This window comes from Notothenia rossii (assembly GCF_949606895.1).
Source record: "Notothenia rossii genome assembly, chromosome: 4".
Classification (NCBI taxonomy): domain Eukaryota; kingdom Metazoa; phylum Chordata; class Actinopteri; order Perciformes; family Nototheniidae; genus Notothenia; species Notothenia rossii.
In genome coordinates this window covers 46,378,028-46,401,595 of record NC_136902.1, presented here as the reverse complement: position 1 = coordinate 46,401,595, position 23,568 = coordinate 46,378,028, and the positions used below count along the sequence as shown (strand labels likewise).

General features: G+C 40.9%; 2 protein-coding genes across 2 annotated transcripts in view; one reads left to right on the top strand and one right to left on the bottom strand.

Annotated features, from left to right (window-relative positions):
- Positions 1–23,568, bottom strand: part of LOC307035191 (leucine-rich repeat and fibronectin type III domain-containing protein 1-like protein) — a 429,933-nt gene that overhangs the window by 345,558 nt on the left and 60,807 nt on the right. The window lies entirely within an intron of this gene.
- Positions 216–4,882, top strand: LOC307035205 (general transcription factor II-I repeat domain-containing protein 2A-like). The gene is made up of 2 exons (XM_079674273.1): positions 216–4,496; positions 4,666–4,882. Exon 1 carries the CDS (start codon positions 2,652–2,654, stop codon positions 4,488–4,490), a length of 1,839 nt encoding a protein of 612 aa, XP_079530399.1. The 5' UTR covers positions 216–2,651; the 3' UTR covers positions 4,491–4,496; positions 4,666–4,882.

Sequence of the window (23,568 nt, the reverse complement as noted above, 5' to 3'; positions counted from 1 at the left end):
CGATTATATGAAGTCTGGTGCCGTTTGGACGATTTTCCATTGAGTTAACAGAACATCGGGTATTTTGGTGAGGGATGCGTTGCCATGGCAACAGCTTTTGAGGAAAAGTCACTATTGTCACATTGAGGTGTTGAGGGCCGGACCATTAACTGTGATCTGAAGTCTGGTGCCGTTTGGACCATTTTCCATTGAGTTAAGACAACATTGGGTTTTATGGAGGGGGATGCGTTGCCATGGAAACGGCAAATGATGACATCCCATAATTGGCATAGAGCTGTTTAGGGCCTGACCATCACCCATCATATGAAGTCTGGTGGCGTTTGGACGATTTTCCATTGAATTACGACAACATAGAGTTGTATGGCGAGGGATGCGTTGCCATGGAAACGGCATACGATGACATCCCATAATTGGCATATTGGCATCCCATAATTGGCATAGAGCCCTGACTGGGCTCACGCGACCTATCACCCGTCATGATTTCCGAACCTTTTCTGTGCTTTTGCCGGTCGTTTTCCCTGTTTTGTGTGTGTTTCGCAGGTTTATCGGTCGCTGCGCGACCGATTTCAATAGGGTCTTCGCCGACCTAGGTCTCAGACCCTAATAATGTAAATGTTTACATTACACTTCTTTATTTGTTATGCTCATACTTTTACCTTTACAATCGTTTGCTTTAATATGCAGTATATATTTTGTATATTTTTGTGTTTGCTTCCTCCTGCTCCCTTTCGGACACATACTGTATGATTTATTATTATTATTAATATGAAGATAGTATTAAGATAAGATAAGATGTTACTTTATTGATTGAACATTTTTGTTTAGAATGTGCTGTCCCACGTTAATTCAGAAGGCTCACAGGTCACATTCCGACCATTATTTAAAACAATAGGTGCTTTCACACCGTCTACAGTTTGATTTGTATAGAGCAGGGGTTCTCAAAGTGCGGCCCGCGGGCCAATGGCGGCCCTCGGAAATGTTTCTGGCGGCCCGCGATAGTTAACCTGTTAAACCCCAAGTACAGTAATTTATTTTTTCTTTTTTTTTTTTTAACAGACATTGCTCCAGATAACAAACCTTACATCAAAACATGTAACAACAAACAACTAAACAAAACATAATGGGGGAGGGGGGGGGGGGGGGGGGGGGTGGATGCAAGGATGACTTCCTAAGACAGCTGATTGTGACATACACAGGACATTACATACACAATACATTATACATTACACAGGAGATGCCATATTGACAGGGTTGGATAGGAGAGCTGCGGACAGTGAACCGCAATCCTCCTGTCTCCCCTCAAAATCCCCCAGCAGAGAAGCTGCACGCTCCATGTTCAGTAGGTCCAGATACTCCCTCAGCCATGAGTCCCTAGTAAGGCAGGCTGGTTTGCGTTCCTTCCAGTTTAATAGGATGAGTCTTTTTGTGGCTAAACAGGCCAATGTCCAGAGCCGATCGGTAGTCCTTGCAGGATTGCCATCTGGCTTGAGACCCAGTAGACATGCAATGGGACATGTAGGGAAATTAACTTTTAAAGATTCAGACAATAAGGATATTACTTCTGACCAAAGTTTTTTTTACCGCTGGGCATTCCCAGAGTAGGTGCAACAATGTACCTCGCTTGCCACAATCATGCCAGCATAAATCTCTGTGTTTATTGTCCGTCTTGGATTTTGTAACAGGGGTGATGTAAGCTCTATTGAGAATTTTGAACTGTATGATCCTGAATCTTACACATTTAGAAGAGAACATAGCTGACTGCCAAATGGAGTTCCATTGCAAAGCAGACAGAGAGATATTCAAGATATGCTCCCAGGACAGTTGGACAGGAGAATAGGTATTCGGGGCAGCCCTAGATAATAATTTATAAATGTTAGAGACCACACCTGATGATATGATTGCTTTCTTGAGGCGCTGGTCCTCTTCCATACATGAAGCAGGCATGGCTTATTTATTGATGGTCCATCAATCCATTTTTGTGCAAAAATCGGAGAAACTAAATGATAGCATTATGGTAGCCACCGGAGGCTAGCGCAGCTTCCGGTTCTTCTACGCGTCACTCTCACTCCTTATTTGGAAACCTGAATCTCGCAAATCTCGCGAGTTGCAGTTAAGCGGAAAATCTGTTGTAAGTTATCAGAAACGGGAGTTAGCTAGCGATTTTAGCTAGTCACTGTCTGTAGATAACCCAACTTTGTGTCCTCTGAGACTGAAGGAGATGTTGCATTGTTTTTGTTGCCTTCGTTGTAGTTGTATGTGTATTTTGGATTTAATTTAGGTTAACTTCCAGTTCCGTTTGCATGCTTTTATTTTGAAGGCGAGATAACGTGTTTGACAGGAAGTTGTGCTGGCATCGGAGACAACTTGACAGATAAAGTAGTGTCTGCTATGTAACGGCAGAGAAAGAGTGTGTGTGTTTGCGTGTGTGGTTAAGTATATGAACGCACACAAAAGTCTGGTTATACAATAATAAAACAACAAGCTGTCTCTCCCAACGTCCACACTCAGGCACACTGTTATTTCCACTGAATACCCCCAGCGCGAGCATCCCCAAACTCACTCCCTGATTGGATGCACGTCCCAAAGGTGGCAAAGTGTTCACGTGAACAGCGGAAACAAAATTTGTTGGAAGTTTTCGTTGTGTAAGCGAGATGGAGGAGCCAGGGCCGTCGCGTAAAAAACGTTTTGTCAGTGAGGAGAAAAGGAAGTTCCAGGAGAAATGGAGCAACGCTTACTTCGTTTTACCTCAGGGGTCGGATAAAGTGATATGCCTCATCTGCAAGCAGGTGAATGCAATGCTCAAGGAGTATAACATAAAACGCCATTATGATACCAATCATAAAATGTATGACAAGTTCATGGGCAAGGAGCGCAGAACTAAACTTGAACAACTTCAAAGAGGTTTAACTGCCCAGCAGTCAGTTTTCACAAATCTAGCAAAATCCGGTGAAGCTGTAACACAGGCTAGCTATGTGGTAGCTCACGAAATTGCCAGGCGGAGCAAGCCGTTCAGTGATGGAGAATTCGTGCGAGACTGCATTTTGAAAGTGGCTGACATTGTATGCCCTGAACAAAAGTCAAAGTTCCGTGACATAAGTTTATCGAATGACACAGTGACACGACGAATCGAAGATCTGGCCAATGATCTCAAAGAGCAATTGGGACTACGTGTGGAAGGCCTAGGCAAGGGGTCCTTTTCTATAGCACTGGATGAGAGTACAGACATTTCTGATACTGCACAACTGCTGATTTTCATTCGAACGGTCACGGAGGACTTTGAAATAGGCGAGGAACTGCTAAGCATGGAGAGTATCAAAGACAGAACAAGGGGAATCGACATTTGTGATGCTGTGTGTCGTAGTCTCGATGCATACAATGTGGAGCTGACATCCATGGTCGGTGTCACAACAGATGGAGCGCCAGCCATGGTCGGGAGAAAGGCGGGCGCTGTCTCTTTGCTCAGCGACAAAGTGGCCAATAACGGAGGTGAGAACCTAATCAAATATCACTGCATAATTCACCAAGAAGCCCTTGCTGCTCATACGCTTGAAATGAAACATGTCATGGACATTGTTGTCAAGACAGTGAATTTCATAAAGTCCAGAGGTCTGAATCACCGTCAATTCAAAACTTTTTTGGTGCAATCAGAGGCTGAATTTGGTGATGTCATATACTTCACTGCTGTCAGGTGGCTGAGCAGAGGTGCCACACTGAAGCGTTTTTTTAATTTGAGGAAAGAAATCGCCGAGTTCATGCAATCAAAAGGACAAGATCTGCCACAGTTAAGTGACACTGAATGGCTTTGTGACCTAGCGTTCCTTGTTGACCTGAACACCTTTCTCAGCGATCTCAATGTGAAGCTGCAGGGCCATGGGAAGCTCATTTCCACATTGTTTGAAAGCGTCAAAGCTTTCCAGCGAAAACTTCAACTAGTGCAGGGACAGCTCAGAGAGGGGGATCTAACCCATTTCCCCGCCTGCAAGGTGCTCGCAGGTGAATGTGACGTTTTACATCACCTGTGTTCAGACAAGAACCACAACCTCATGGAAAAACTCCAAGAGGAATTCCACCACCGCTTCTCGGACTTCAGTGACCACGAGAAGTCATTCAACCTATTCCAAGATCCCTTCACATGTGCACCCGAAGAAGAGCCTGCAGAAATGCAGTTCGAGCTCATCGACCTGCAGGAGAGCTCTGAGGCCAGAGCAGCATATCGAGACAAGAATCTCATCGAGTTCTACAAAGGACTTTCCCCATCTACGTACCCTGCACTTCGCCAACATGCCATCAGAATGGCCTCTCTGTTCGGAAGCACATACATTTGTGAGAAAACCTTCTCCACCATGGCCATCAACAAATCCCAGCTGAGATCCAGGCTGACGGATGCCCATCTACATGCTGTCCTTCGTATAGCAACAACGGAGATGGAACCGGACATCAAAGGAATAGTAGCCAACAGACGACAGCACCATAAATCCCATTCAAAGTAGGAAAAGGTATGTTGGTGACAGGCAATAATAGCCGATTTGTGTTACAAATACAACAACAATAATAATAACAATGATGATGATGAATACTGTGTTATTGTGGTCTTTGGTAAGCTTCTATTTTAAAAGTCTCTTTCTCTCCCTCCCCCCTCTCTGTCTCTCTGTATTTGTCTTGCAGAGACTATCCTGTGGTGCTTGAGTAGCTGGAATTGGTTCTGAAACAGGGCCCTGCTGATAAGACAGGAAATCCACAGCATATCACTAACTCCAGCGCAATACTCTGTGTGTGTGTGTGTGTGTGTGTGTGTGTGTGTGTGTGTGTGTGTGTGTGTGTGTGTGTGTGTGTGTGTGTGTGTGTGTGTGTGTGTGCAATAAAGAAAAGATTTGTTTTGGAATTTTGTGTTCCGTTTTTTCTTGGGCGGCCCTCAATCCAATATTGGGTACCTAAATTGGCCCTCACTCATCAAAACGTTGAGAACCCCTGGTATAGAGGGAGCTCTGTGGCTGAATGGCCAGCGATTAGGTGTGGCGCATTTATCATATGTGATCAGAGCTAACTGCCTGCCGTCAGATTTCATTTAAAAAACAGATCTGATTTTAAGACTATTTCAGCGCTCATAAAGAATGATAAGAATAAGAATAATGCTTATTGAACTGGTTTAATTAATTAGTGAGTTTATTTAACACTAGAACCACCAATCGGGTCAATTTGTGTGATGTGTGTGTGCAATTTAACTTTTTTTCAATAAAATATTAAAGTCTCCCAGTCCGTGACTTTTCCTGAAAGTGTGTTATGTAGCACCCTATGTGGTTAAAAATTGCATTCTAATAGCGGGATTTGACGGTTTTAGGTAGGCCTATACAAAAACCTCTGGCGGTTCTAGTGTTATGGTAATTAGGTACAGTAGAAGCCCTTTTTTATCAGTAACGAATTTAGCAGTTGAACATAAAAGTCAACAAACTGAGGGTCACTTGCAATGACAGTGTTGTGTCTACTGTAAGCTTGTCACTCAGAGTAACCTACAGTTAATGTAGCTGCTGGAGAAGAAAGATCAGGGGGGAGGGGGGGAGAGCTGTGGTTGATGGGCTATTAGTTGTGTAAATACACAGCTGAGAGCTGCCGTTTCATTCAGACTGTTTAAAAAAAGGTAACAACGGACTATTTTTCAAGATCAAGATCCCTCCGCTACGCTTTGGGATCCTGATCTGCCGACGAGGCTCCATTAAAATATAAATATTTTTTGTGAATTACTGAGTTTAGGCACGTTAATAACGTTTTAATGAAGTTGAATACAGTATATTCATATTTGTCAGTGATTTCATGTCATTTCATGTAGATCTGCAATAAAAATATTTTTGGGGTATGGGGGGGTCTGGGACCCGGAGTAATCTGCGGCCGTGAGCTGTTATGTGCCATCGTGACACGCATGGTGTTCTTTTTTTATATATTATAATGAAGTGCGAGCCGTGTGCTCGAGTCTTCCTGCCTGTCGGCTCTGCTCATGGATGTATAATAAGGCTCTGCTGCTCCGAGATGATGGTCTAGCTTCAGCAGCTACATCACCTACGGGTGCGTTCGTTAATATTAACTGTGCGTCCGGAGTCACTGTGGCACAGACTGGACCGCTGGTGAACAGCTGTTAGAACGGGCCGTTCCGGTGTTCAGAGCAGAGCTCCCTGTCGGAACTCCTCAGAAACCATTAGAAACCAGTATTTGACCAATAAACAAAAACATTTACAAAACTTTGAACTATGAAATATATTAAACTTTGGTGAGTTTCAGCGGAGTAATGCCATATAGGAGCTCCCTCACAAATACCCAGGGGTTAAATTGGGCTGGGGCTGTCCGGGGCTAAGCCCTGGCAAATAGGACGATGCTCTGACGTCATCACCCTTACACATTTGTCATATGTTTACAAAAAACAATATATATGTTAAGACTTTTCTCGTTCTTAATATAGACTATATTTAGGGTCTATATGTGTTGACTTTACTTTAAAATAGCAGATCTCTGTGACCGGATATAGTTTGGCCCACGAGTATGCATACGGTAAAACGCATTCGCAAACGCAAAAAAGTATTCCGTTCACACGCATTCGATTCATTAATGTGTCCGTTCACACTAGACCGCTGGAAATGCTGGAAACGCTGTAGTACATATGCCAGGCCTGTAAGTGGCGCTGCTGCCGCCACACAATACACCAAAAGCAGCGAAGAAGACCCCGGAGCATGGTTGCCATGCTTGCCCTTCTGTTTATTCTCCGCGGTGGATGGCGTGTTCTCCTGCTGTATATCTCTCAGGTAGTCCACCAGCAGATGAAAAACACCCACCTCTTGGCCTCTTCCAAGGGACGAGGGAACCGTGCGGCAGAGTTCCAGTTAAAAAAAAATTTCCGCCGTTCAACATGTCTGTTAAAGTTTAAATCTTCCGTACAAAATTAGAAAAGTGCCGATCAGAGGTCTTCCTTGTTATTTATTGAGCTTTAAAACAAATTGATAACGACTCTGTTCTCTGTATAATAATAATTAATAAACGGTGCCTGCCTCTCTTTTCCTCCCCCTCTTCTGACAGCCCAGCAGCAGCTGGAGACGTGGGGAGAGTGAGGCGGGCTATTTCATCGTTATCAGAAAATGATCATATAGGGCAGGCCTATTCAACTGGCGGCCCGCGGGCCAGATGCGGCCCAGAACCAACTCCCGAGTGGCCCAGCCTCCCGTAGCCAAATTCCTACACTAGTACAGACCATGAACGCAACACTCCACGTTGCATAGAAACCACCAAACCACAACGCAGCATGTTTTTTGAAAGTGCATCAAGTCGTGCTAGTAACGGTGGTCCTATGATAGCAACTCTAAAACATGTCTCTCTCAACTCTGAAGCGTAAACAGAGACAAAACGGTGATTGATCTTGTGGAGCACATCCAAGTCAAGCTGGACCTTTTCGCGACCGACTTGAGCCCTGGTCAGATGCTGCATTTTCCGACGCTCCCCAAACACATCACATCTCCGGCACAAATCACGGATGTGGTGACAGATTTAATTGCGAGGTTGAAAGAGAACTTTGCCGGTCGATTGGATGGACTTGCTGTGCCCACAGAGGTGATGATGGGCTTTGCCAGAGACCCCTTCACTGTTGCAATAGAGGGGGACGTATCAACCAGAGCAAAGGAAGTGGTCTCCTGCATCGACAAGGGGAAATATATACTGGAACTTATTGACATGCAGCGCACTAACGGGCCAGCGAAGTTTTGGAGTGATGTCAAAAAACAGCAGTTCCCTAACGTTCAGAAAGTAGCGATCTGTGTGCTCAGTATGTTTGGATCAACATATACATGTGAATCAAGCTTTTCACACATGAACTCAATCAAAAGTAGCACTCGCTGCTCCCTGACTGACAACACTCTTCCCCAATGTCTTAGGATTGCATTGACATACTATGAGCCAAAAATCACTGCTCTTGTTCAAAACTAAAAATGTCCCTTCTCCCATTGCGAAAGTCAGCGATGACAAATCACAAATGAGGTGATAGTAGCACCTAGTTTACTATAGTAGACGTGTTGTGTAGTATTCATTCATATAGTTACCCGTATCCCTTGTTATGGGTTTGTGCACTGAAGGGTTTGACAGTTATTTCTGTATTCATTTAAATGCACTTTGTAATGTGTCTGGGTCAAATGTGACCAAAACGTATAATTTTTTTGTTATTACTTGAAAAGTGAAAAAATAGTATTGCTACAGTACTACCTCTTTGTGTTGCATTGGAGCTCTTTAGCTGTTTTTTTTGTATGTCAGGAAATGTATTAAGACTGCTATTATTGTATTCAGTAAATGCACTTTGTGATGTGCCTGGTTCAAAAAACATAACCTGACTATTTGACTTCTAAAGCAAACACATGTAATGCTACAACTGTGCACTTTTTTTCAGATTCTGTTAAATTAATGCTAATTTGTTGTGTTTTTATGCACTTTTTGACGTACCTTTGTTAGATGAACAATGAATAAAAATTGCATGTTTTTCATCGCAGTAATATGTGTTGGTTTAAAATGTGTCACTACCCGCTTTTTACAGGCTGCTGAATGTCTGGCCCAGCTGAATTTTGTAGTTATAAAATCTGGCCCAACTGAATGTGTAGTTGAATAGCCCTGATATAGGGCTTACACACGGAGCCGTTGGACCCCCAGAGCGTTGCGTATGCCGGTCGACCCACCTTGGGACCCCCCCACAAAGCGGAGCAAGGCAACGAAACTTAAAATAAGAAGCAGCAAGCGCGCTATGCATGGGGTCGCCTTGAGGGGGTTTCCCGACATGTCGTTTCAGTAAATTAAAGGGTGTTTCATGTTGTCGTTGCTGCGGGACTTCTTAATACCTTGGAAAATGCCGTTTAATACTTTTTAATACTTTTTAATAGCCTTAATTTTCGCTAAATTTATTTATCAACTTTTAATACTTTTTAAGACCCCGCGGACACCCAGTTGTCACAATCTGCTAACGTTAGCTTTAGCCTTCTATTTCTAATAGTTTTTTTCATAGGCTATAAACAGAGGTGGTATAAGTATATATATATATATATATATATATTGTACATGAGTAAAAGTAGAAGCACTCAGATGTTGTACTAGAATAAAAGTAGAAGTACTCAGATCTTGTACTTGAGTAAAAGTAGAAGCACTCAGGTCTTGTACTTGAGTAAAAGTAGAAGCACACAGATCTTGTAGAGTAAAAGTAGAAGTACTCAGGTCTTGTACTTGAGTAAAAGTAGAAGTACTCAGGTCTTGTACTTGAGTAAAAGTAGAAGTACTCAGATCTTGTACTTGAGTAAAAGTAGAAGTACCAGAGTGTAGGAATACTCTGTTACAGTAAAAGTCCTGCATTCAAAATGTTCCTCAAGTGAAAGTAGAAAAGTATTCTCATCAAAATATCGTGAAAGTAGCGACAGTAAAAGTAATCATTGTGCAGATTGGTCCATTTCAGAATAATATATATGATATGTTTTATAATGATTGATCATGAAAGTGTTCTCAAAGCTGGTAAAGGTGCAGCTAGTTTGATTGACTTTGTATACTGTACTGTACTTTGTATACTGCTTGTGGATTTACTCCAGGTGGAACTAAAGTCTGATTTAACACTTGATTATATTTCACATCATTCATCCACATCTGTAAAGTAACTAAAGGTATTAAATACATGTACGGGAGTAGAAGTACACCATGTACCTCTGAACTGTAGTGGAGTAGAAGAACAAAGTAGCAAAACATTGAAATACTTAAATAAAGTACAAGTATCTCAAAATTGTGCCCAAGTATAGTACTTGTTGAGTTTATGAACTTAGTTACTTTACACCATGTGGCTATAAAGATAGAAAGACTAAGCCTTGCACAGAGGCATGAAAATACATTTTCAAAATGCTCAACAGTGCTGCCAAAATTATAAACTGACTGCTACACAATTAAAATAAATGCTTTTATATATTTCTATTAGATGTGACTCTTTGGCGTTTCTGTTATTATTAACACTGCTGCTTTAGTTGTTCTGACTGCTGAAATCCTCTGTTATTCCTCATTTTAAAGGCGATATTCCGTGGGGTGGGGGAGCCGGGGGCTCGGATCCTTGTCACCTTTTTCATACAGATGAGTTTGCATCCCAAAGCCTCAGTCACCTTAATTCATGTAATAAAAACATCTCAGGTCAGTAACAGTCAAAGCTAAATGTGCAATACCATGTTCAGCTATGTTACTATTTATAATGTTATCGTTGTTACATCGGAAGATGTACATATTGGAATGATTTCTTAACTTACAGTAGGCTATTTTTGACAATGGATTTATTAAATGAATATGAATATTGTCATTGTTGAAGGCTTTTAGAGAAGGATGAACTATAAGCCTGAATTACATAATATTTTATACCTAAAAAAATAAAAGCCACAATAAATAAATCACAATTATTCTAGTTATTTTTACCTCCTGTATTGCTTTCAACCCACCAGCTTTTATGGTGTTACGTCACGAACTGTAAGCTTGTCACATACAGTCTATGGTCACTCAGAGTAACCTACAGTTGATTTAACTGCTGGAGAAGAAAGATCGGGGAGGGAGGGGGGAGAGAGCTGCCGTTTCATTCACACTGTTTAAAAAACGGTAACAACGGACTATTTTTCTTAGCGGATGCATGTCAATTTAAATCAATACATACAACTATTTTTTAAATCAATAAAAACATTTTCTAAATCCATAAAAGCATTTCAATTAATATTGGGAGTCATGTCGTTACTTTGTTGAGAATGTGGCCATGTAATAAGCGGGATAATTTGCAGCGACTTGTTCCTTATGGGGAAAATAACACCCGTCATGCAGACCAAAATCCCTCCGCTGCGCGTTGGGATCCTGATTTGCTGACGAGGCTCCGTTAAAATATAAATATTTTTAGTAAATTACTGAGTTTAGGCACGTTAATAACGTTTTAATGAAGTTGAATACAGTATATTCATATGTGTCAGTGATTTCATGTCAATTCGGCGAAGATAAACATAAATAATCGTGGTGAAGATGATGATTAAATTAGGATTAAAAATCGATCCGGGCTGCATTTCCTCCCGTTCGTTTTTTTTACTCAACAACATTATTTTGTTAAATAACAACATGGTGATGTTTTGTAAATTATTACTTGTCTCTTATTTAGCACAGAGTATGATATCCGTGACATATGGATCTTAACAAAGTTCCGCTGTACATCCAGCGTACTGTATCTGACTTTATTTCACATGAGCTCCAGTGTGGAACCCCACTGCACCCCCTGGTGGATCAATGATCCATTGCAGCTGGCTTCATTATAATTACATTTATCTATCACGGGGGCGGTCTCAAGTCAAGCTGGAGGTTTTCCCTTGAGCGAGGGCAGATCACGTACCAATCACGGCCCTCGCGTTTCAAACTGTCTGAAATGAATCTGTAGACCTCTTGCATTCTTCATTCTCCCTCATTCTCTGTTATCTCTCTTATGCTCCTGCTAGTTCTCGGAGTTGAATAGGGTAAATAAGTAGATGTAGATATTACCATCAAACTATCCGAGGTAATGATGCATTAACTATTGCTCTAATTTAGGAACAATCTACAGATGCAAATAGACATATTGCAAAAAAATAACCGCCTGGATGTGAGCTTTTCCTTTGAAAGATGACATGTTATGAAGCAGTCTAAGCTAGTGCATCAACATATCCTTTGTTTTGCCTGTATGGCCCCGCCTTAGTGTGCCTGCCAGTGACCTGCACTGATGATTTTAATAAATGCTCCATGAAGTGTTATCGTTATAATTGTATTTGTCTAGCCTTTAACACACTTATTAATATGTGCAATCACTCAGTCCATGCACTGGCAATCCGACAACACTAAGAGCTATATGAGGGCCAGGTTGTGAGGAACAGCTGGACTGTGGCCTTCCTCCTGCTGCTAGCCCAAAGCTATGAGTAATAATGGAAATGTTTGATGTCATTTTATATGTTAAAGGGCCCATGTCATGCTTTTCTGGTTATTACCCGTCCCCTTGTGTGTTATGAAGCTTTTTCTGCATGTAAACGGTCTGCAGAGTCAAAACCCCTCAAAGTACACCCTGAAGTGAGTAAAACTCTAACACAGAAAATACCTGCCTATGCTGCCCCAAAACGCCTCGTTGGAGATTTCTCATTTTCCATTGTTTTCTTCCTGGGTTCTGTGACGTGTGAACACCCAAATCAACAACAAATGACCGTATTGGCCCAAATGGACAAATCCGCGGAGCACCTCACACACCAGGATCCCTTGGCTAACTAACAGGGAGTCCCCATTGACTTGCATAGAGCTCCCTGAACGCTGGAAATAGACGAGTTGGGATTGCAGACCCATTCTAACAGCGTTATAAACCTTTTTCTTACTCAATATCAAGCCACACTTATTGTTTTTACTTCGGCTGTGAGTGTTTGTGTGTGCTCAGGATGAGTTTCGCTGTGTCTCGCTGTATCGCCGACCCGGAAAACTGTTCGCTCCTCGCAGCGGCGAGCCTCGCAAAATCCCGACCAATCAGAGCACACTGGGCTCACAGGGAGGGGGGGGGGGGGGGAGCTCCAACAGGCCGTTTAGGACAGAGAGTGAATACACATACTATACAGAGATGCTGTATGAGAAACCAATGTGATGGCCTGAATACGATTTCCTTATTCAAAAACTATTAAACCCATCTTTCTCTTGTTGGTTCGTCCTTCATCACCTATTTTGGTGTTGCTCTCTGTCTAGCCCTTACATATTTGAATTTCCTTTGTCGCTGTCTGTTACAATATTTTATTTTTCCGAGGAACCTCCTTCCACCTTCCCTCCTCTCTTTATAACTGTATCCTCCATTTCAATCCTTTGCTCGGTGTTGAGCATCTTTTTTTATCTGCGGGCCCCTCCCGGCATTCCTTCGCTCAGCTGACAGGAGGTGACAGAGGACAGAGAGCAGAGAGGGAAGGAGGGAGGGAGGGAGGTTTGACGGTTTTGGTAGGAACAATGAAACCAAACAAGACAGGATGAGAGGCGAGGAAAGAGATGAAGAGGAGGAAGCCGGCAGAATGTTGCCGAGATACAGAAACCTCCGGCGATGGTCTCATGGAGTTGCGATGAGGAGGAGGATGATTGGAGATGGAGGACAGGATGGCAGAGAAGAGCTACATTTTAAATGACAGGCGAGGGGGTCAAAGAGTAAATGAGAGGAAAGAGAGAACAGGGGAAGAGGCTGAACATCGACTGGCCCTTTTTCAGAATCACATTCACTTAACATGAGATTGGAAGATTCGCCCACCTGAAATGCTCCCAAATGATTTATGAGGCAAAGTAGGATTTGTTCACATCAACTCACATCGCCAAACACCGCTCTGCCATCGCAATGCAAGCCATTAATCTCTTAAACCCTGAGCCTGTTTTTCAGGTTTCAGGCTCCAAAATACCACTAACACGGCAAAGACTATATATTCACTTCTAAAAGAGGTAAATTAATAATCCTTTCTCTCAAAGCAAGGTTACATATGTGAGTTGAATGTAGAAGTGTCAGAATCTAAATAGATATTTTTATTTTAAAGTAAATTCAGATGGAACATAGTAAAAACATGTAAATTATAATGTCCGCCTAAAGAAAACCCATTACTTATAGTGAAAACCAACCTTGAATGATGGGGTAGTAGACTAAAAGCTTTAGGAATCCAAACTATAACATATAATAAGTACCCTGTATCAAGATTGATGCAAAACAAGTGAGATTTGACCTTTTTAGAGAGGTTTAGAAAAATAAAGTACAGGCGGACTCACTCTGGGTAATTTGGGAACCATCAGTTCCATTTTACCTTTTTCAATGTAAAAATCATTTTATTACTTTGAATTATCACTATAGGTATTCATTCAATCCAAATACAACTGTTGTGAAAAAAAAAAAAAAAAAAAACATACAGTTATCATACAGTTATCCTCCCCACAATGCTAACAGTGAGCCTCTGGATTAGCCCCGAGCGAAACATGCTAACCTATTACTGCACCGCAAATCACTCCTAGCTCCCTTATTACTTATCCCAGCTGCACATCCAACACATCGTTTATGATCGTAAAGACACAGAATCTAACGGTGCCCACCTCAACACTGAAAGATACAAACTCGCAACGTTATCAACAAAAACGTAAATCAAAACAAGTGGCGCTAGGTAGCTACACAATGCTAACATGGCTTACCTTCATCTTTGTCTGGTCTAAACTGGTCTTCAATGGCATTAAAACGATAACAACGATGATTTTGTTAATCCATAGGTTAATGTGGCTGTGTCCCCTTTGAAATGTTCTGATAATCTATCAGCAATAAAACTGCAATTCCGTTATCTGCTGTCCGCTCTGTGCTCCGTGCGCTCTGGGTCCTGCAATTCCTGCTTCCTCACGGTAGTAAACAATAAGTAAAGTCTGCTGCGTAAAGTGCTTACGCCAGCTGGCATTCTTCATACTTTACGCAGGACCATGTCTCTGGAACCCATTGGTCGATTTGGGTGATTTACACCTTTTTCTTCACCATTACATCCAATAGAATCGATGAGCAGTTCCCAAATCCACGTAAACATTACCATTGTGGACGTAATAGAGAAGCAAACAAAGCACATCTGAAAGTACAAGCCTGGACGGCAAAACTTTATACCCGGTATATTGCCCTAAATATGATGGTGGATTATCAGTAAACATTTCTACTTGACACAAAGACATTGGATTAACCTTGAGCGGCTTTTTTTCTTCCGGTGAACACAACTTTTGATCACAAAAAAAAAAAGGTAAGACGTAATTATTGTAATATTTTTGAAACCGGATGTTGTTTACTTTCTCTTTTCTGGCTGATAGCTCCACAATTCGGGGTCCTACAGTGATGACATTACATGTGTGGAATCTGTGGAGTCTCAGCTTTAATCGGATATCTTGTTTGTGCAGTGACAATAGTAATAAGGGCATTGCTGAGTGTTGTGCAAAAGTCTGTTAGCATTAGTTAGCATGTTTTTGCTCCATGCTAATTCAAAGGCTTGGTATTACTCTTGTGTTTCTTTTAGCTACAAATGGTTCACATTGTTAGTTAGCTGAGTTTCTTATCGTTAAAAGGGTATGGAACATATATAGTTTCATAAATGTTAAGAAGCCCTGAGAAATAGTCTCGTAAAAAAACAGTGGGGGGGGGTCCACTGGGGGGACCCTCGGGCTTAAGAGGTTAAGTCATTTTATTGTTCAAATAACAGACGGTGTGGAGATGAGAAGAGGAGGGAGGACACAGAGGAAATCAAGCAGAGAAATTACACCATAGAGTATCAACTGGCAAAATGAAACATACCAACATTATTATTCACACAAAATCAACCATCACATCATAAACGTTCTTTAAATCCAAAGCTTTGATATATATAATCAGAAAGCAGAAAGTTTAGGATTTCGTTAATTCTAATTAAGCAGTAGCTAGCTGGAATCTGAGGAGATGAATATATGAGGCGGTGAATCATTGCAGCAGGTGTGATACCTCAGAAGGAAAGCACTTTCAAGCATTCCCCCCCCCCCCCCACTGAAATGAACAGGATAACAGGCACCATGCCTAGCTCTCTGACTGGCTCAAATGGCCTTGAGCCCACCCCCATCAATCCCTCTCATCTGTACGCACTCATGTCCCATAATGAAGGTCACTCTCTACATCACCACCGTTTTTGTGTATCTTGTCTTGCATAATATTTGATTGATTAATATGTTTAACCTGTTAAGCCCCGAGCCTGTTTTTCAGGCTTCAGGCTCGAAAATGACATGCCCAGAACAAATGACTATATCTTCACTTCTAACGGCCCGTCCACGCGGCGGCGTGCGTTGAAGCTTCAACGCTTCTGCCCATTCACTTAGAATGGGGTGACGTCACGCTTTGCCGAACTGCGTTGTGGGAGCATTGCTTCGCTTTGCTCGCATTGCTCGCTTCAAAAGTTGAGCAATGTTCAACTTTTGAAGATTCGGCGGAAGCGTCAGCCAATCAAATCATATGCCAGTACAAGCTCTAGCCAATCAAACCGCGTGCTTGTGTGTCCGGGGCGGGAGATTCATGTGATTGGTTGTTGGTCAAGTTTCAGACAAGCTCACCGGCAAGCTTCAACGCACGCCGCCGTGTGGACGCTGCGTAAAAGGGGTAAATTAATAATCTTTTTTTTCAAAGCAATGATACACCTGTGAGTTGGCTGTAGAAGTGTCAGAATCAATATAGATTTTTTTTATTTTAAAGTAAATTCAGATTGAACATAGTAAAAAAATGTAAATTATAGTGTCCGTCCAAAAAAAAAAACATTACTTAAAGTGAAAACCACCCTTGAATGATGGGATAGTAGACTAAAAGCTTTAGGAATCAAAACTATAACATACAATAAGTACCTTGTTTCAAGATTGATGCACAATAAGTGACATTTGATCTTTTTAGAGAGATTTAGCCGTAGCCAGAATGCCCAATACCGGAAGCTGTCATACACTCTCGTAGCAGTCATGGGCGGCGCCAGGATCTTTTGCTGCAGTAGCTTAGCAGTTGCTATATGACAGCACGGCGTTGCTCGTTAATTTTCAAAATAAATGAACAAACAATACCAGTGGGCCAAGCACGAGCATGTTCATATTGTAGCATTCACCGCTATTCAAGATCACAGATCACTCCAGATTTCAATGTCGAAAACGTTCTCTTTATTTTCTGGTATTGACGGCCACAGCCACGCCTTACAGAACCAATCAATAGTATAACACTCATTACTACTTTTCCCCACACACGAACACAACTCCTACCGTCTCGTACTCCCTCCACACACACCGGAAAACGCACACACACACACCTGGAAGGGGTGGTCTCTCCCTAACTCCCACCAACAACATTGCCTAAATAACTTTACAAATACTAAAACTGTGCACATCTGATAACTGAAATAACTATTAACTTGGACACGCTACAATATTATCCTTAATATTTACATTAAAAACATTCCTTTGACACTTATAACATTACTTTGCAAGGTAAGCACAACCAAAATAATTTGTAAAAGCAGAATTTGAACACTGTTTCTTTGCTCATACAATATTTTGTTATAATACCATTGCACCCTGAGCGTACAAGTGCACAATAGATGAGAGTAACAAATGCATCACTTCCGGGCAAAAATAAGGGCTCCGCCCACTTCTGGGGGAAAACAACGCTGTCACTTGAACGGCGGTCAATACAAATTCGGAAGTTTTTTCCAATCCGATCAGAAATTTAAGAAAACCGGAGATTTTCAATCAATCAATCAATCAATGTTTATTTATATAGCCCAATATCACAAATGTTACATTTGTCTCAGTGGACTTCACAGTTTGTACAGAATATCAGTATGACAATACGACACCCTCTGTCCTTAGACCCTCACATCGTACAAGGAAAAACTTCCAGAGAAAACCCACAGTTTAAAGGGAAAAATGGGAGAAACCTCAGGGAGAGCAACAGAGGAGGGATCCCTCTCCCAGGACGGACAGACGTGCAATAGATGCCGTTTATAAATTGAAAAGAAAATACATTTGCAACATAGGTAGTCCAAATGTTTGGAAATGCATGTGTGTATAATAGGAAGATGAATCCATGAGTATATCCATCCAGGACTTATGATCCAGGACCACAGCCACGACTCAAGATCCAGGACTCGCAATCCATGACACAGGACCGCAGGATCATCCATGACTCCGGATCCCGGCGTATATAGACACCAAAAAGAAATAAATTTGGGGAAGCTGGGTTAATCGGAACATGAGAGTACACAGGTATAGACAGAGAGAAGGAAGAAGTAAGATGTCCCCCGACAAACTAAGCCTATATCAGCAAAACTAGGGGCTGAATCTAATCAGCTCTAACTATAAGCTTTATCAAAAAGGAAGGTCTTAAGCGCACTCTTAAAAACGGATAGGGTGTCTGCCGTCCGAACACAAACTGGAAGCTGATTCCACAAAAGTGGAGCTTGATAAGAAAAGGCTCTGGCTCCCATTGTACTTTTAGAGACTCTAGGAACAACCAACAACGCTGCATTCTTGGAACGCAACGCCCTAGTAGGACAATAGGGTATAATGAGTTCTTTAAGGTAAGACGGCGCCTGCCCATTAAGGGCTTTGTAGGCGAGAAGAAGAATTTTTAATTCTATCCTGTGTTCTATAGGGAGCCAGTGTAAGGCAGCCAGAACAGGAGTAATGTGGTCCCTTTTCCTAACTCTGGTTAGTACACGAGCTGCAGCATTTTGAATCAGCTGAAGCGACTTGACTGACTTCTTGGTACAGCCTGATAATAAGGAGTTACAATAATCCAGCCTTGAAGTAACAAATGCATGGACTAGTTTCTGTGCATCGTTTTGAGGCAAGATATGCCTGATTTTTGCAATGTTACGTAGATGGAAGTAGGCGGTCCTTGAAATTGATTTTATTTGGGCGTTAAAGGATAAATCCTGATCAAATATAACCCCAAGATTCCTTACAGTCTCACTGGAGGCCAAATTAATGCCATCCATAGTTAGTATATCTTTAGATAATTTGTTTCGTAGATTCTTCGGGCCAAGTACAATAACTTCAGTTTTGGTCGTGTTTAACATCAAAAAATTTAAGGTCATCCACGTTTTTAAGTCCTTGAGGCAGTCTTGAATTTTATTTAGATGATTAATTTCATCAGGCTTGATTGATAAATATAGTTGAGTATCATCCGCATAACAATGAAAGTTTACAGAATGATTCCTTATAATATTGCCTAACGGAAGCATATATAGGGTGAACAAAATAGGTCCAAGCACTGAGCCCTGTGGCACTCCATGGCTAACTTTGGTTTGCATGGAAGATTCATCGTTGACACGTACAAACTGAGAGCGTTCAGATAGATAGGACCTAAACCAGCCTAAAGCAGTTCCCTGTATGCCAACTAAGTGCTCTAGTCTTTGCAATAGGATATCATGGTCGATAGTATCAAATGCAGCACTAAGATCGAGCAAGACAAGAATAGATACAAGTCCCTTGTCAGAGGCTATTAGAATGTCATTTGTGACTTTAACCAGAGCTGTCTCTGTGCTATGTTGTGTTCTAAAGCCAGACTGAAAATCTTCAAATAAATCATAGTTTTTTAAGTAATCACACAGCTGTTTTGCGACTGCTTTCTCAAGAATTTTTGAGAGGAACGGAAGATTATAAATAGGTCTATAGTTGGCTAAAACCTCTGGATCGAGGTTGTGCTTTTTAAGAAGCGGTTTTATCACTGCTACTTTGAATGATTGTGGAACATAGCCTGATAATAAAGACATATTCATAATATTTAATAAAGAAGTGCTAATTAATGGAAAAACTTCTTTTAACAGCTTAGTTGGAATCGGGTCTAAGATACACGTTGATGGTTTAGAAGAGAGAATCATTGAATTTAATTGTTCAAGGTTTATGGCTGAAAAGCATTCTAGTTTACTATCTAGTGTAATATTAGAACTTACGTTTCCGGGAGCTGTTGATAACACTAATCTGGTCAAAGGTAAGAGGTCATTGATTTTGTTTCTAAGAGTAACAATTTTATCGTTAAAAAAGCACACAAAATCATTGCTACTGAGTGCTATGGGAATAGAAGGCTCAGTCGAGCTGTGGCTCTCTGTCAGCCTGGCTACAGTGCTGAAAAGAAATCTTGCATTATTCTTATTCTCATCTATTAATGAAGAGTAGTAGGCTGCTCTCGCTTTACGCAGTGCTTTCTTATATTCATTGAGAGTAATATGCCAAATTAAACGAGATTCTTTAAGTTTAGTGGAACGCCATATCCTTTCAAGTTGTCTCGACTTTTGCTTTATTTTGCGGGTTTCGGCATTATGCCATGGAGCTAATCTATGTTGTTTTATTTTCTTCTTTTTCAAAGGAGCAACAGAGTCTAATTTTATTCGCAGCGCATCTGTAGCACTATCAACAACATGATCAATTTGGGGTGGTGTACATTTTGTATAAGTTTCCTCCCCTACATGCATACATGCTATCGAGTTAAGTATTGGTGGAATCTCTTCCTTAAATTTGGCTATAGCACTAACAGATAGGTTTCTGCTGCAGGAGCTTTTGGTTTTTGGTTATTTTTGGATATTTTTGGTTTTTGGTTATTTTTGGATCTTCAAAGAGCCCGTTTCCAATGGCCAGACAGGCAAACAATTGCATTAATGTATTAATGTATTAACCTTATATTAATTAATTAAGCCATTATAAATTGACGATTGGGCTCGATATTTGGTTAAATATAGCAGTAGGCTATCGATTTTCATAGATGAGAGTAACATCTACGTCACTTTGGGGGAAACAACGCTGTCATTTGAATGGCGATCGAGCCTGAAGCCACAGAGCTCTTCTTTTACTGTCCTTTCTTCTTAGAGGAAGTACAGAAACACTGAACTGGATTATGTTTAATGTTTGAGGTGAAATAAACGACACAGCAGCTTTTTGGCATGATAAAACTATTATATTCCGCCTCGCTCATGAGAGTAACAGCTGGAGAAATTACAGCCTCGCCTACTGATTTTAATTTAAGCATATATCAAGACCGATTGTCGATTACCAATGATCAAATGTAATTGTATTCCTGACTGGCCATCGTAATCGGGCTCTTTGAAGATCCGAAAATCCATGGTTTTCAAAAAATTTTGATCGGATTGGCAAACATTTCAGAATTTGTATTGACCGCCATTCAAATGACAGCGTTGTTTTTCCCCAAAAGTGGGCGGAGCCCTTATTTTTGCCCGGAAGTGATGCAGTGGTGAGTATCTCAGCCTGCCGTCACTGACGTTCAACCAGTAAACATCAGCCGTTAGCTGTTAGCAGTTAGCAAACAGAGATCACAGCTCCTCATATCTGTTCAGAAACTGGACAAAAGTTAAACAAGTACAATAGAATAGAATATAATTGTTTAATGTCATTATATATGTACAATGAGATAATAATAAATGCTTCTCCCTTTCAAGGGTGCCATCAAAACAAAAAAAACACAACATAAGACAACAAAATACACGCAGCATACATACTTAGGAATAAGGAATAAAGGAATAAAGTGCAGTAATTATGTCCAGGAGTATAAATCTGTAATGTAATAAATAATAATAATAATAGTGTGTGTGTATAATAATAATAATAGTAATGATATATATGTATATACAGATGTAGCGCTTCATTTCAGATGCCTACCCGTGCGGGTCCGTGATCTGCACGGGGTGGGCCCCTGCTGAAAAGGAAACCCCCCCCGCAGGACTTGATACGCCCCCTTGATAAATAAATGTAATTATAATGAAACCAGCTGCAATGGATCATGGATCCACCAGGGGGAGCCATGAAAAGCTGCCACACTGGAACTCATGTGAAATAAACAGCTGATAGATCTGCAGGTATCTGATATAGCGGATATGTGTTAAGATCCATATGTCACGGATAGGATCATATTCTGTGCTAAATAAGAGACATGTAATCATTTACAAAACATCACCATGTTTTTATTTAACAAAATAATGTTGTTTAATTCACGTTGGCGTAAGTACAAAACCATCGCTATGTTTTTAGATCAGGAAATGCAGCCCGGCTCAAACAAACGATTTTCAATCATCATCCTCACGATCATTTAATGTATCATAATATTCGCGAATTTAAATGAATACACTAATACATGTAGTTTAATCCACGTGAGTTTACAACAACAAAAATAACCGCTTCGTTTTTATATCACATCTGACCGGAGGAAAATGCAGCACGGGTCTCACTACCGATAATCCTAAACCCACGGGCAAACAAACAATAATATGTACATTGTTAATAGTTTACTGTATTATTAGTGTCTAATATTACTGCTATAACAATCACACATTATTAAAATCAGACCGTTGTTTTTTTTTTAAACAGTCTGAATGAAACGGCAGCTCTCAGGTTATCAGCTGTGTGTTTACACAATAAAATATGCATAATAATTTAATAAATCCTTCCAACACACATTGTAAGAACAGTTCTGTTTCATATGAGTGTTGAGAGCTGTATCCACAAATCTCTTAATGTTGCCCTCAAAGTGCACCAGATTGATGCATTTAACCCTTTGGAGTCGACCGTTACGCCGGCGTGATCAGATCACATGACCTGTTCAAGCCGGTGCCGCATAAAAACAACAGTCCAGACAACATTGCCGTGTGTTTCTGTTGAAGGTACTGGCTTGAAACTATATCCCAGTCTTTGTTTCATGCAAAAAGACCCAGTAAACACGGATATACGATGATATAAAGTTAATACATTTACAATGGTACTGGATTTTGATGTATTGTATCGGCTTCATATCGCAATATATTCCCGAAGTCTAAAATGCAAAAATGTCCCACATTAGGGCAATTCACCCTACATGTAATCATTCAAACAAAATCACATTTGCTGCTCTAAACAAAGTCAAAAATCGTACATCCAAACGGAATACATTTAATTAATTATTATTAATACGTTGTCTTGTTCATTGTTTTTCACTGTTATTAAATGTTTGATATTTCCGGCACAGACCCGGGACTAAGGTGTTAATGGTGGACTATCGGACATTCAAAATGCAGCATGACCCAATTGTCCATCTTGTCTGTCAAAATGCATCTTACGTTTCTAACTTGCAATATCATTATTTCCGCTCTCTTCACTCCAGAAGCGAGCGATCTCCCTGTGTCTCTCTGTGTGCGGGGATCACAGGAGGGAGGGGGTAGAGAGCTGTGGAATGTGACCAATCCCCCCTGGGAGACTTCCTCCACACGTTCCGATGGCCAATTCGTTTTAATCGAAGAGTTCCCAAAAGGATAGGCAACATGGGCGGTGGGGGCTGGTGAACGGTATGGTCCTAAGGATGTGTTCTAATCAAACCAAAAGAGAAAATGCAGATATCATTCTCTCTCTCGACTCGCTGGTATCTCGAGCTGAGTGCTCATTGGTGGTTTGTACCCCGTGCCGCTGATGAAACTCTCCATTGGCTGAGCAAAAGTGTGTTGTTGTTTTGTGTTAGTTTTACCTCGCCACTTCCATTCACATTTTTATGTCATTGTTCCACAATGTTTATCATGAAATTAATATCTATATATTTTAAACTATACTTGCACTGCTTACCATTTTCATACTTTATATATCTTAGCATATTCATACACACTGTTCATACTGCTCACAGGCTGGGCTGCTGTGTATATCTAGTGTATTCATACTGTACCCCTCCTCACTGTTTATTCATCATTCAATTCATTCTATATTTTATTTTGTAGATTGTGTACATTACTTTTCACTTTACTGCTTGTTGCACTCCTGGTTGGAAGATAAACTGCATTTCGTTGTCTCAGTACCTGTAATATGTGCAATAACAATAAAGTTGAATCTAATCTTGAGCAGGAACAAATGTATTTACTTATTACATATCTGACATTAACAATTAAACACATGTGTGCCTTCTTTATAAATGCAAACCGAGTCAAGCCGACTCCGGAGGAAATCATATTTCATTTATTTTTAACAAAATAAATGTGGTTTAATCCACATAACTGT

Bases quoted from the DNA above. Each gene is read 5' to 3' on its own strand.
- LOC307035205 (XM_079674273.1), top strand. From the start codon at position 2,652: ATGGAGGAGCCAGGGCCGTCGCGTAAAAAACGTTTTGTCAGTGAGGAG.